Raw genomic sequence first — 13,382 nt, 5'->3', positions numbered from 1 at the left:
CTTTGAAGTTCCACACTGAAGTAAAATAGGTAGTAGTAGTAGATAAAATGTGATTAATCACCAAAATCTTGGCATTCCATCCCATTTTCAGGCCATGCCAGCTAGCTAATTCTTGAAGCAGCTGCTCCTTGAATCAGAGATATTCCAAGTCCCAGGGGGGCACCTAAATACCGCACAATCTCCCCTCTAGGAACCCACTTGACTGGCAAACTAGCTGCCCAATCTGGTAAGGCATCCAAACTCGCCCTAATGGCAAACATTTTTGAGAGACTACAAATAGACCCCGAAGCATCACAATAATCTTGAATAGCTTGGAATCCTTTTAGATTCTTGTAGAAAGACCACCAAATCATCAGTGAACATTTGCATGTAGAAATGTTTCCCTGAGGGAAGGGATACTCCCTGCAAATCCCCATTATGTTGAGTTTATGTTCCTTAAATAGAGACGTGGACATTTCCTTAATGATATGTTATGAGCTATATTGTCAACCCATAAAACCCCTACAATAGGGATTGAATAGCTTCAATTTCCTTGAACATGGTGCTTTAAAGGCTCCCTCCAAGATATCTTTCTTAATTAGTATTTTTGTGGGACTTCCATGCATGTATCGAGAAACATGTTGGATGCAAATCACTACTTTGACTCCTTGATATCCCAAGGGGTCAAGGAAACAACTTTGTTTGCTCTAGGTTATGATGATGAGGTTGCACGATTGCTATGTCCAAAAATAAGTCATTGAGGGATAGTAATCCAATTGGGGGATTTACTATGTAAAAACCCTTCGTACTACGCGTGTTTAGGGGCCCAATATGTATACTCTTCTCTTATATAGGAATGTTATCATAATCCTTCATAAACTTTTATTTTTTTCCTGAAATCCCATTTAGAATTCCTTCTATAAGTATAATTCTGAAAAAAGATATGTAAATTGAAAACCCCATTCTGATGATTGCACGTTGTATCTTACATATTCCTTAAAGGCCATTCAAGAATCTTCTCTCCCGAGCTGAAACAGCCTATGGAAAAGGTCGAATATGGAATAAGTAGTCGAGAAAGTTGTCTGAGGAACGTGAGAGTGGATGGTGGAAGGATCGAGGGGAGTGAAGAGCTATAATGGTAAGGAATGAAAGGAGGGAAATAACTCGTTTTTTCATATAAAAAAGGGTTAGAAATTAAAATGTGAGAAGCATTTCTAGCAAGAAGGAGATGTCCAAGGCCTTGTGTGCATGAATGGGAGAAGTGGGGGGGATGAATAAAGAAAAGGAATAGGGCAAGGGAGGGGTGGGCATTGATGAGAAGTGATGGGGGTTAGGGTGGGGGGCAGTTAAGACGTGGGAAACCGGGGTTAAGGTAAGAGAAAACCAATGCGGGGGGTGGGTTGGGTTAGCTATGGAGGATTGAGCTCAAAGCTCTGTCCTTTATCATCTTCTTGATTTTCTTCTTCATCTTCTTCATCGGTTTGTTTTTGAGAGTTCTTCTGAGCTTCATCTTCTTCATCGTCTTCTTTTGAGAGTTCTTCTGAGCTTCATCTTCTTCCTCGTCTTGTGGTTTCTCTGTTGCTGTCCTTCTTTACCTTCTTACTGCTCCTGCTGTCCTCCTCCTTCGTCTTCCATCTCCTTATTTTTCTTTCTGTCCTTCCCTTCTTCTTATTCTCCTCGTCTTCTCCCCCCCCCCCCCTCTTCCATTTGTTCTTTCGCTTTGCATAGACGCCACCCCCAGTACATCTCCGACCTCCTTTTCGCCCCCTGCCCCCTCTGCCCTTCCTTCCCTTTTCCCGACCTCCTCCCACTTTTCGGACCTCCCGAGCTATCCCCACCCATCCCTTTTCCCGCGCCCACTTTGCTTTAGCCGCGCCAGCGCGCAGCTCTCACGTACATTATTGCCCAGTTTCTGCTTGCTTCCTCCCTAGCGAGTGGTAGTTCTGTTTGCACCTCTTCATTTCTCCGCTTTCGTTTCTCTGCAATTCCTTCCTTACAACATCGCGACAAATACCGTCCCAGCGCCTACCTCCGCCACCGACAAGCTTCACATCGTTTTCATCTTTATGGTATACAGTCCTCAGTGGTTACCGGGCGTGTGAATTTTGAAGACTTTTCTTCGTCGGGCAATCCAACTTTATCTCCCAAGAATCGTTGAAGGACCGCTTATGCAAAGGTTTGAACTTTGAAGTACCTCTTTTGCTGTTCGTCCACATCTGCATTCCGACGTATAATGCGGTGGCCCAATGTGTCGTGACTGCCACCTCCCCATGATCGCTGTTACAATTTTGTCTGCTGATAGTAGTCTGCACTCTGCTACGTGTGTGGTGAGACGAATTGACGAAATTCAGTCTCGACAACCTGTGTCTATAATTCTTCTGGAAATCGTCCTCCAAGATGTTACGCCTCACCAATAGTCCTCTGGCGCAAGCGTGCGCGCTTATCCAGCTTGTCAAGGGTTCGGTTTGAAATGCTGCTCATACTAACCTCAGACACCTTCTAGATGCCTAGGTGTCTCCTTTGATGATACTCTGGCTGATCTCCTCAGCAGCCGCCTTGGCATTTTTCAAAGCTTCTCTAAGCTCAACGCTTACGAATTAATCGCAGCCGTGTTTTAGTTGTGTATAGGGACTCGTCTGAAAGGCGCGAGTACTCAATACCCATAGGAGGAGAGCTGAGGCTAAGTTTGACCAATTGCACAATCTGTTAATGACAAGGTCGCGGAAAAGCCGTATCTGAGAATTCTGTGCTGTAGAACTATAAAGGCGGATATGGCACTTCCAGATAATCTCAATGTTGCAAATGGCAAGGACATAAAGCTGGCAAATGGGGAGACCCTAGCGGCACTGGAAGAGGGGTGGATGCAATACAAGGAGAGTCTTGAACTGAGGAACAAGATGAAGAGTCCGAAGGCAGCCCGCGGCCTGGTTACGCAGGAAACGGAAGCTCAGCCGGCGAGCCCAGGAGGGCAGGGGAAAGTGTGCATACTGACTATCGACGGAGGAGGGATGAGGGGCATAATTCCGGCTAAAGTGTTGATGTACTTGGAGGAAGCGTTGAAGAAGAAGAGCGGAAACCCAGATGCGCGGATTGCAGACTTCTTCGACATAGCTGCAGGGACGAGTGTAGGGGGCCTGATTACGACGATGCTGTTCACGAGCGACGAGAAGGGGAAGCCACTGTTTAGCTGCGAGGATGCATGGAAGCTGATAGCAGAGAATGGGAAGCGAATTTTCAAGATACCATTCTTGAAGAGGCCGCTGGCGAAGCTGAGGGGGATTTTGACGCCGCGCTACTCGACGAAGAACCTGGAATCGCTGCTGAAAGATCATCTGTTTCGAGATGGGAGGGCGCTGACTCTGAAAGATACGTTGAAGCCAGTGCTGATACCATGCTACAATCTGACAAGCGCGGGGGCATTTCTGTTCAGCAGGGCGGATGCGTTGGAGACGGACAACTTCGACTTCCGGCTATGGGAGGTATGTAGAGCTACGGCTGCGGTTCCTGGGTTCTTCAAGCCCATGAGGATGATGTCCGTCGACGGAAAGACGGACTGCACGGCGATAGACGGGGGCGTGGTCATGAACAATCCGACAGCGGCGGCCGTGACCCACGTTTTTCACAACAAGGTGGAGTTTCCGCACGTTCGTTCTGTGGACGATCTGCTGGTTCTGTCGTTGGGGACGGGCCTTTTCGATCGGTCTTATGGCTACGACAAGGTTCGCTACTGGGGCGCCTTCCAGTGGGCAAAACCATTGGTGAAGATCGTTCTGGATGGCATTTCCGACATGGTCGATCACACCATGAGCATGGCCTTCAGCGATCATCCACAGAATTATCTGCGCATTCAGGTACGTGGAAAGTTTGTAGTTCTTTGTTAGGAAAGAAGAACGGCGTTTTTTAGTGGAGGTTTTGTGTGACATTTGCTTCAGTAGATGCTTGAATCGTTCAAGACGAAGATGGGTTCTGTCAGCTTTGCCGTAATCCTCAAGAAGATCGTGAAGCCCCAATGCTTTTACCGCAGTCCGTAGCATTTCATAGGCCTCGATTACAGCATTCTGTCCCATACCGTCATTAAGTCAATCAATGCAGGCAACACATTCACGTAAGCCTGCGAACATGTCGTTCTTCACGATCGTCTTCTTACGGGCTATGGCAAAAGTTGACAGAAACACGATCTAAACTTCTGAAGTCCTTTAATAAGGCTGTGTGTGTGTGCGGATGTTCTTGACGAAGTATGTTACCGAATTCCATTGTGCGTTGTGGAAAGTCATTTGAGCGATCATTAATAATAACGCAACTTCCAGCGTAGACTTTGTTGTGTATATAAACCGCTTTTGTTCCGAAATTTCAGCATCGGGCTGTGTAGCTTATGACTTTGCTTTTGCTACGGTTATGTCAGCGTCAACATGACTTTAGAGGAATCTTTGCTTTTAGTAAGAACGCATGGCTTTTGTTAGGAAATCTGGGCGATCAGTTTATAAAGGGAACATCCAGTTTAGTTTGTTGTGATGTATAAAGCGCGTTTGTGGGAGACGGAGAGATCAACTAATGAAAGTGGATTGAGTAAAGAGTAGGATTTGATTGATCATAATGAGGATGAAAGAAGGCAACTGCGAGTGGAGACGTGGGGGAAAGCGATATGAAGGATGATTATGAGGATGAAAGGGAGCAGATCTTGTGTGAGGGAACGAAAGGTCCGAACGAAAGGCGATGATGATGAGGATGAAAGGCGGCGGCAAGGTGGAGGTGGAGTGAAGCTAAAGTCAGAGCAGATGAGGGATGAGAGGATGAAAGGAAGGAAAAGAATGATGCGAGTGATGATGTTGGATTGCAGGTGTCGGGGCTACCGGGGCGATGTTTGACGGAGATGGACGACGGGAGCAAGGGGAACGTGAGGCGGCTGACGAAGATGGCGGAGGAGATGATGGGGCAAGCGTGCATGGAGCACGTGCCGTTCGGCGGAAAGAGGCTACTGTCAGCCACAAATCGGCAGCGCCTGGACTGGTTCGCCGATTGCCTGCTGGCGGAGCACGCCGCCCGCTCCGCTCGTTCCGCCCCCACCGTCCTCCTCAAATCCCGACCCCCCTCCCCCCCCCCCTAACTCCACTTCTCCTACTTTTAACCCCTCCTCACTAGCCTTGCTTCATGCCTTTAACAGCGTCACTGCCTCAGCTCACCAGAGAACAAAAGAGAGTTATTCAATGCTCCCTTTTTCTACTACATTGCTTCCCTTGCCTTCCTCTCTCTTTTTCCATATTTTCTTTTGCTTAACTTCTATCATCTATCCCCCCCCTTTAGCTTACTACTCATTATCAACTACTCCACAAGCACCACAACCTCCACGTTGCCCTTCCTCCCATCTCTTGTAAGTCCTTTCCCAAGAGACACACCATAGGTTTTTTTTTTTTTTTGGAACCGAGGATATATAAGAGTTAAGGATATATAAGAGTTATCTCCTTTGAAAAGAAGTCTATGAGTTGTCTCCTTTCAAGTCTTGCGCTCCCATTTTTTGGCCTCTCTTGCTTAACAATACACTATTGCATGGTTAAATGTTTTGTTTATGAACCTCATTACAATAAGCACCAAATTCATGAAGGGCAATAGCAATTCACGAAGATCATGTGCATATGTTGGGATGTGTGACCATGCTTAAGATCATCTCACATTACTTTAGCTCATCTCAACCAAGAAGGTAAAGGCAATGCATTGCTAACTATAAACATCATGACTTTATGGTAAATCATAGTCCATGCATTCTTTGAAATTGAGTTACTAACTATAATCATCATGACTTCAATTTCTCTATCAAAGGAGCTTTTCCTTTGCTATACAAGGTTTGGCGTGGTAAACCATATATAGAGCATTCTTTGCATGGGCAAGACCCACACTCTTTAATTTTTTTTGCATAATTTAAGTAGGTATACATTTCAAGAGCCCTTTGGGATTTATGCCTTATGACAATCCTTGAGAAAAGATTTGTCATATCCTCTTGATGGTTATTGACACACACAACTTGCGTAAAGACCCACCATTGAACATGATGCGAGTCCCATAGTTGCAAAACTTTTAAGCAACAAAAGCTTTTCATCATTCAAAGTTTATCATCACTCCCAATAGAATAATAAGTAGTTTAGGTCTTTGCCCCACACTAGTTTTCTTTATCTTGAGCAACCTAAAAAGAATATACTTTGGGTGGTGGCCTTGGATCTTTGTAATTTACAAGAGATTTGTTGGTGACCATAAAAAATAAAAAGCATATTAAGCCCACCTTCATGTGCAACTAATACATATAACTTGTATTTTATGCTACTTCAAACTTTATTATTTAAGCTATCTTAGACACAAACTTTTCCTTTATTTATCCAAAATCGTTTATGTTGGAATGAGATGATCCAACATATTTTAAAAGCATATTATATGTTCATATCTTACTTTTCAACTCCTTGTAGGAGTGCATCAAGAAAGGAGACCAATTGCTCTACTACAAGAACAAGATGGTGATTAATCTATCTCCTCTTTCTTTAGTTGCCACTTTGTCTTTCTTTCTCTTCTATAAGTGTCGATGTATTTAGGAAATCTATTTTAGCACAAGAATGCATAAATAATGGTGATGGTTTTGATCTTGAAAGGAATTACAATCCACATAGTCCCTTGTGCAACTTGCACATCTAATAGAATAATAGTGAGCTACATAGAAAGCCACACAAGTCTAGAGGTGGTGTTGCATGTATGTGACTTCTTGAACAGCTCCGCTTGTCCATTTGGAGTATGCGTGACTCATGATTGTCAACTCTACTCAAGCTTAATACTTTGTGGCTCTACAACTCTATGAGTATGTATACTCTTCCCTCCCTCTTGGTTGATTGACAAAAAATAAGGATAGAATTATGCTTTTAAAACTTATACACTCACTACATTCAACCTCTTTACCATCTATCCTCTCCACAGGATAGCCTTTTATTTTCCTAAGTGTCTTGAAGTTCGAAGTTGTTCATCTTCATGCAAAATATTCTTACATCTTATTTTTTGAACCCTTGTGTATAGTGCGTCACTAAATCAAGGTGACCAACACCACTAATAGTGGGACTCTCTTCTCGCTTCAAGGCATCGACTGTATATTCCATTTACCTCTTGAAACTTTGATAGTGTATCTAATGCCTACTTTGTAACATTGCAAATTAGCAACAATTATCATGGACGATTGCTTTTATTTTATAGATCCAATAAGGTCACTTATGAAAGCCTATCTATCCATTTCACATAGGTCCACTAACTAAAATAAAATATACGAAGCTAATAAAATTACACTTGCTGCCTTTCAACTCTTCATGCTTTATCCTTTGCAAACAATTGAATCTTGTTTTCTTAAACAATGGATGTTGGAAATGGGCCCTCTCATTGAAATTTGGTAAGTGGAGGTCTTGACCATCATTATTAAAGAGTAACATTCCAAGGGCATTTTGGATTAAGCTTTTTGGAAATATAACATTTGACTTCTTGCTCACTATCTTTCAACCCATGTCGACATCAACATTAAGGAATGAAGGGGTTCATTAAACTAATTCTTCCCAATTCAAAAGTCATGCCTTAAACACTTTCAATTGTTATAATTTACTTATAAAGTCCTCATATTTTAGAATGAGCTTTTGGTAGCAGTTCATAAGCAATGCAAGATTAACATTGCTTAAAAATTTTGGACCTTGAAAAATGAACTAATGTCTAGAAGAAGCTTAAATACGTAGCCAATAATGGTTATTAAGTGAGATAGCTACCAAAAGAGACTATTGCTAGGTTGAAAGGTAACAACCTGACATCTACATACCATGACATGGAGAAAGGTATATTATGGTTATAGTGTTCCTCCCATGTTGATTGGTGTAATCGATTCTAGGTTTGCAACAACATTCATCTTACTGACATCTACAAGTGTAACTAACTCATGCCAATGGATGCATGCTATGTCTAAGTTTGATGGCATAATTAGTTGGGTTGAATTAGACATCTACATGTCTCATCCTTCTCAAAAAGCCCTATGTTGTGTGGGCCGATCCTCTGAATCATATGCCCACAAGCATTACAACACCACAAATGTTGGTAAACCCATGGCATAGGAGTAGACTAGTACATTTTGATAAGGTTATTCCCAACAACATATGAGTGCTACATGCTACACAAAACAATAGGATGGATAAACTAACATTTTATGAGTGCCACACTTGAATGCATATCCAAAATAGAGTAGTTCTACAAGCTTACAATCCACACCATCAAGTACATATGTTCAAAATCATTCAATACTTCATCACCAAGCTTGTGCTCAATATGTCTTGCAATCATTCAATCATTAGGTGAAATTTGGACTAAAAAAGGGCTCTTGGATTAGGCGCTTAAGAAATGTGATTAAGAAACCAACCAATAGGAAGACTTGGGCATTAAAAGAATGGAGGATTCTTGTTTGGCCTCTCATTAGTGGAGAGAATGTCCTTGGTCCCCACTCTCTCTCACCAGTCCCCCTCTTGTCCCCACCCCCACTTGGGGCATTTACTCACCCATCTGACTTTTGGGGGGTTCCCCTACACTCCCCCTCCCCCTCCTCCTTGGTAGATGTGCAGATTCATGCAACTTTCCCCTCCAAAAAAATCAAAATTTCCAAATTTCTCCCCTCCCAAAAGTCCTCCCAAACTATCCCCATTCAGCCAAGCTCTTTGCAAATGTAAAAATGGCTCTTGTTGTGGTGTAGAATCCCCAACAATCTCTTTCTCCTCTCAACCTTCCTTCTCCCAAGCTATCCCCTCTTCTCAACCTCTTTCTTCTCCCAAGCTATCCCCTCCCCTAAAACCTCTTATTCATCTCAATCTCTTCTTCATCCCAAGCTATCCCCACAAACCCCTTCCTCTTCTCAACCTCTTCCTCTTCTCAAGCTACCCCCACAAACCTCTTCCTCCTCTTAAGTTATCACCATAAACCTCTTCCTCCTCTCAACCTTTTATTCTTCTTTGCTTGCTCACCCTCTCCCTCCACCTCTCTCCTCGCCAATTTAGTTAGCCAGGCTAACTTTTTCTTACAATGTGAATAATTCATGAAGTGTACTAGGTTGTAGTAGTTATTAGGTACTAGGTTGTGTGTGGGATCTTGTAGATCATGTATAGATGTAGGCAATGAAAAAGAATGATGGGGCATGTATTCCTTTAAAATGAGATGTTAATAGAATGGATATGAGGTATGGATGCCCATGGTAATATTCAATGTATTAGATAGGAATTTGAATAACATTTGAATGCAATTATTCATGGTCTCAAATTGTCATCCCCATTATTTATCTACAATGAAAGAAAAATTATTGAGGAGACCATTGGATAATGTTTCTTTAGAAACATTTATTTTTCTATATTATGGTAAATGAATAGAATGCATATGACTTTTTTCTAGACATTTGAATTTTCAATAAGTCAGGGTGCATAAATAAGGGGCTTAGACCTTCATAAAGCCTTTATTACATTTGTCCAAGACCACATAAAGAGATTGGGACTCTGTCTAACCTTTATTACATTCATTAATTTGCCTACATAACACTTCTTTAGCCTTCATCTCCTACCATCTTTACACATCCCTTCAATGGCCACCCCTCATGAAGCATACCACAATTTCATGGTAGCATCTCCTTATGCGAGCAAAGAGGAGGATCTGTACGTTGATCGTGAGATTGACATCATCAACACAATGTATTCAGTGATGCCATAGAGTATGTTCGTAGTTGTAGTGGGGGTGACGCCAAAGGCTATGTGTATGGCACGAAGAGGCACATGTCTATCCATATACATGCAAGGCAAAGCAACTACAATGGTTATTATTCTTCTTCTCTCGTGTCTCTCTCTTTCAATTTTGAGAGTCGCTTGTGCATGCTTTTCCCTATTGGCGCTTAGGCCCCAACACATGGTGATCACGAAGCTGACCACTGCCCTACTGCCTTATTAATGACATGCACCTGGAGAAATCATGCCAGTCAAGTAAATGGTGATGTTAACCACATCAGCAACAACAGAGAGCCACCTTTCAGCAACAACGACAACCATAGTAGACAACCGTGGAGAGCAGGTTGGCTCAAATTTCTCAATGCTTAGCAGTGTCTAAAGAAGACGATGCAGAGAACAACCACAAATTCCTGGTAGCTAGTTGTATTGAGGTGTCGATTGCGCATGAGATTCAAGCTCTTTGGGTGTGAGCGCAAGCAGATCTTGATCGACATCCTAACATCTCCAATGAGGGCTATGCGAGGATGACCCAAGGCTATAAGGTGCAGATATGGCGAGTGTGATCCATTATGGAGGTTGGAGCAACAACAACTACTCATTGAATGGGAGAGACTACTCTTGCAGCCAGAGGCAATGGTGGCTAGTTGCGAATGAAACAATGCTTGCAAGGCACCCAATTCTGGTTAAAGTGAATGCTGATTATGACCAAGACCAAGGCAACGGTGCTATGTTCATGGGGGTGCTTCATATCATTGCAAGGTTCTTGGGGTTCTGGAGTATAAACAACAAACAGGCTATTGGTACTAGGTGCTTCATGCAAGCCGAGAACTAGCAGGCAAGGAATTTGGAATGAGCATCAATTGAGGAAGTTAGTGCAGATGTGGTTTGAAGGTGACAAAGTCGAAGATAGCTCAGTGAAAGAAATGACTAGAGTTTGTGTGTGACCAAAGGCACTCCCAAAGAGTTCATTCCAATGGACTTGCCGGGCAACAATCATGTGAAGAAGAAATTGCAAATCGACATGATGAAGAGGCTACCGACTGATTTCACAAAGAGCATTAGGAGCATGGGAGTTATCGGTGGTTCTATAGTATGAAGGGCATCATGTGTAGCCAAGAGTACACGATCATGTGGTGCTGAGATCTCTGAGGAATTGATGGGGTAGTTTTTTGACTTTTGATGCGGCTTCCAGCAACTCAAAAATTTGAGGAGGAATTTGTGTGCCTTATTTGTCCTTGCACTTGGAGTTTAAAACTACACCTAGTTCTTCTTGAAGGGATCAACAAAGAGTTTGTGTCTTTGAAATGGAGGCAAATGCGGTCATAGGGACAAACCAACAAGGTTGTTTGGATGAAGTGCCTTGACCTGAGCATTTTATTCATTAAGGGATACATGAAGGTTTTGTGGTGATGCGACAAAGGAGAACATATGGTGTATGATGTGGCAAGAGAGCTGGTGAGTTATTGGCACAAATCTCTTGCGTTGGTAAGGCAGGAACTACATCGACATACTTGTTGCTGGAGCTCTTTCAAGGGTGTGGCATTCCATGCCTACTATTCTATATTTCTTTCACTATGCACTCACATGGTTCTCTGCCTCGGCTATGCCCAAAATGATTGTAGTCCTTACACCAATCTTTGGCATCTGACTTCTACTTACGCACATTGTGGATTTGTACAGTCCACCGTGAGTGCCATGTGTAGTGGGGGTGACGCCAAGGGGTGTTGTGTGGCACAAAGAGGCACATGTCTATCCATATACATGCAAGGCAAAGAAACTACAACAAATATGATTCTTCTTTTCTCGTGTCTCTCTCTTGCAGTTTTGAGGGTCGCTTGTGCATGCTTCTCTCTTGGGGCTTAGGCCCCAACAATAGCTACATCCTCCAATTTTTTTGTCTAACTTTCAATTTTTATGTGGACTATCAAATTGAAGGTTTTAATGTGGATTATCAAATTAAAGATTTTAGTGCTTATGCTCAAGTGGCCAATTATTGCATAAATTTTCCTAGAGGGGCGAATATCAAAGAAATATAATTTGCACCAAATAATTTAGAATTTTTGAGCCTATGCCCAAATGGCCAATTTTGGGAACATTATTTGGGAAAAATGTCAATTTTTTGTTTGAAGGCACTCCCCATGGTGCGCTCAACACTTCCCCCAAGCCAATTGATAGGAAAATGCCCAATCAGGGCCATGTGTAAGTTGGAGAGAAATTGGGCCAAATGACGAAATTGTAACTTTAGTGAAAATAATAACAAATGTAGTTGTAAAATGTATGGGTTTGGATTAACTCTAGACTACATTTAATTATCTAAAATATGGCTTGTGTGAAAGATCTCTTGCATCATTTGAATATAGTGTATTTGAGATTATTCAAGGTTAGTGTATTGATGTTAGTGTTAGACTACATTTAGTTATTTGAAATACGTCTTGTGTGTTCAAGATTTCCTACATCATTTGAATATAATTTTTGCTCGTAGCCCAAAATATCACTTATTAAGTAGCATGTCGTAGCTTGTCTTGCTCCCATCACAACAACGTAATAAAAATAAAGTTATGATTGGTTTAGTGCTTGGGACACCCGCAAAGGGGAAACCCAGGTGGATAGAGTGTATTTGTGCAAAAATATTGCACTTGTCTAAAACACTAAATCAACCATAGGTTTTGCTCCTGGACTCCGATTTGGACGTTTCTTATGCGGTTGTGATGGGAGCAAGACGAGCTATGATGTGGTAGTTAACGAGTGATAATTTGGGATATGGCCAAAAGTTATCATTGATGTATTATTACTTTCAAGAGAAATTCTAGTAATCCTTCATGCCGACTAATCTCAACACACTAAATCCAAATGATGTAGGGAATCTTGAACACACAAGCCATATTTCAAATAACTAAATGTAGTCTAAAGTTAATCCAAACACTAACCTTGAATAATCTCAATACACTATATTCAAATGTCGTAGCTCATCTTGCTCCCATCACAACGGCGTAAAAAAAATAAAGTTATGGTTGGTTTAGTGTTTGGGACACCCGGAGAGGGGACACCTGGGTGGGTAGAGTGTATTTGTGCCAAAAAATTGCACTTGCCCGAAATTTTTTGCATTTGCCCCAAAATGAACCTACATGGTCAAATTTGTTGATACAAAAGGGCACACTACAAAAGGAGTTGAAAAGTGATTATGGTGAAAAGAAGAAGGATTTAGGGGTTAGAAAGTGATTATGGCAATAAGAAGAAGGATTTAGTGGTTGGAAAGTGATTTGGGTACATAGGCATGGTTTGGGGGAAGGTTTGGGAAGGTTTTAGGACATTTTTTGCACTTTTGAAAAAAATCAACTTTTTGGGGGGACTGGTAACTACGAGATACTTTTTGGGAATGGGGACCATGTTGGGGTGTAAAGAGGAGCAACTTTTTGCAAAGTGGGGGGGCCTCCAAGTGGGAGAGGAAGGTGCAATTTTTGGGACCACCACCGCCTAGGGAGGTGTATTTTTTTTTTTGGACTCTTATGGGGGTGATGGGACCCTCTATAGGCATTGTTAGTTCTTAATCCATTTTGCTAATGCCACTCCTTATGAGGCCCTTTTTGAGTCCAAAATTCCCCTAATAGACTTTGTCACCAAGCTTATGCTCAATACGTCTTGCAATTA

The 13,382-nt window shown here is 42.2% G+C and overlaps 1 protein-coding gene across 2 annotated transcripts; it reads left to right on the top strand.

Annotated features, from left to right (window-relative positions):
• Positions 1 to 1,973: 1,973 nt before the first annotated feature.
• LOC147894527 (patatin-like protein 6) lies at positions 1,974 to 5,084 on the top strand. Of its 2 annotated transcripts, XM_087384827.1 has the most exons (3): positions 1,974 to 2,155; positions 2,598 to 3,830; positions 4,817 to 5,084. In XM_087384827.1, the coding sequence occupies exons 2-3, from the start codon at positions 2,751 to 2,753 to the stop codon at positions 5,081 to 5,083; spliced, it is 1,347 nt and encodes a 448-aa protein (XP_087240953.1). In that variant the 5' UTR covers positions 1,974 to 2,155; positions 2,598 to 2,750; the 3' UTR covers position 5,084. The 2 variants fall into 2 exon arrangements, with proteins under 2 accessions (XP_087240953.1, XP_087240952.1); XM_087384826.1 differs by having other exon boundaries at positions 1,974 to 3,830.
• Positions 5,085 to 13,382: the final 8,298 nt, after the last annotated feature.

This window comes from Dipteris shenzhenensis, chromosome 14 (assembly GCF_047967505.1).
Source record: "Dipteris shenzhenensis isolate YYH24624 ecotype China chromosome 14, Dip_SZ_1.0, whole genome shotgun sequence".
In the NCBI taxonomy this organism is placed as follows: Eukaryota; Viridiplantae; Streptophyta; class Polypodiopsida; order Gleicheniales; family Dipteridaceae; genus Dipteris; species Dipteris shenzhenensis.
Note: the sequence above shows the minus strand (reverse complement) of the source record. Positions and strands in the feature narration are given on the sequence as shown.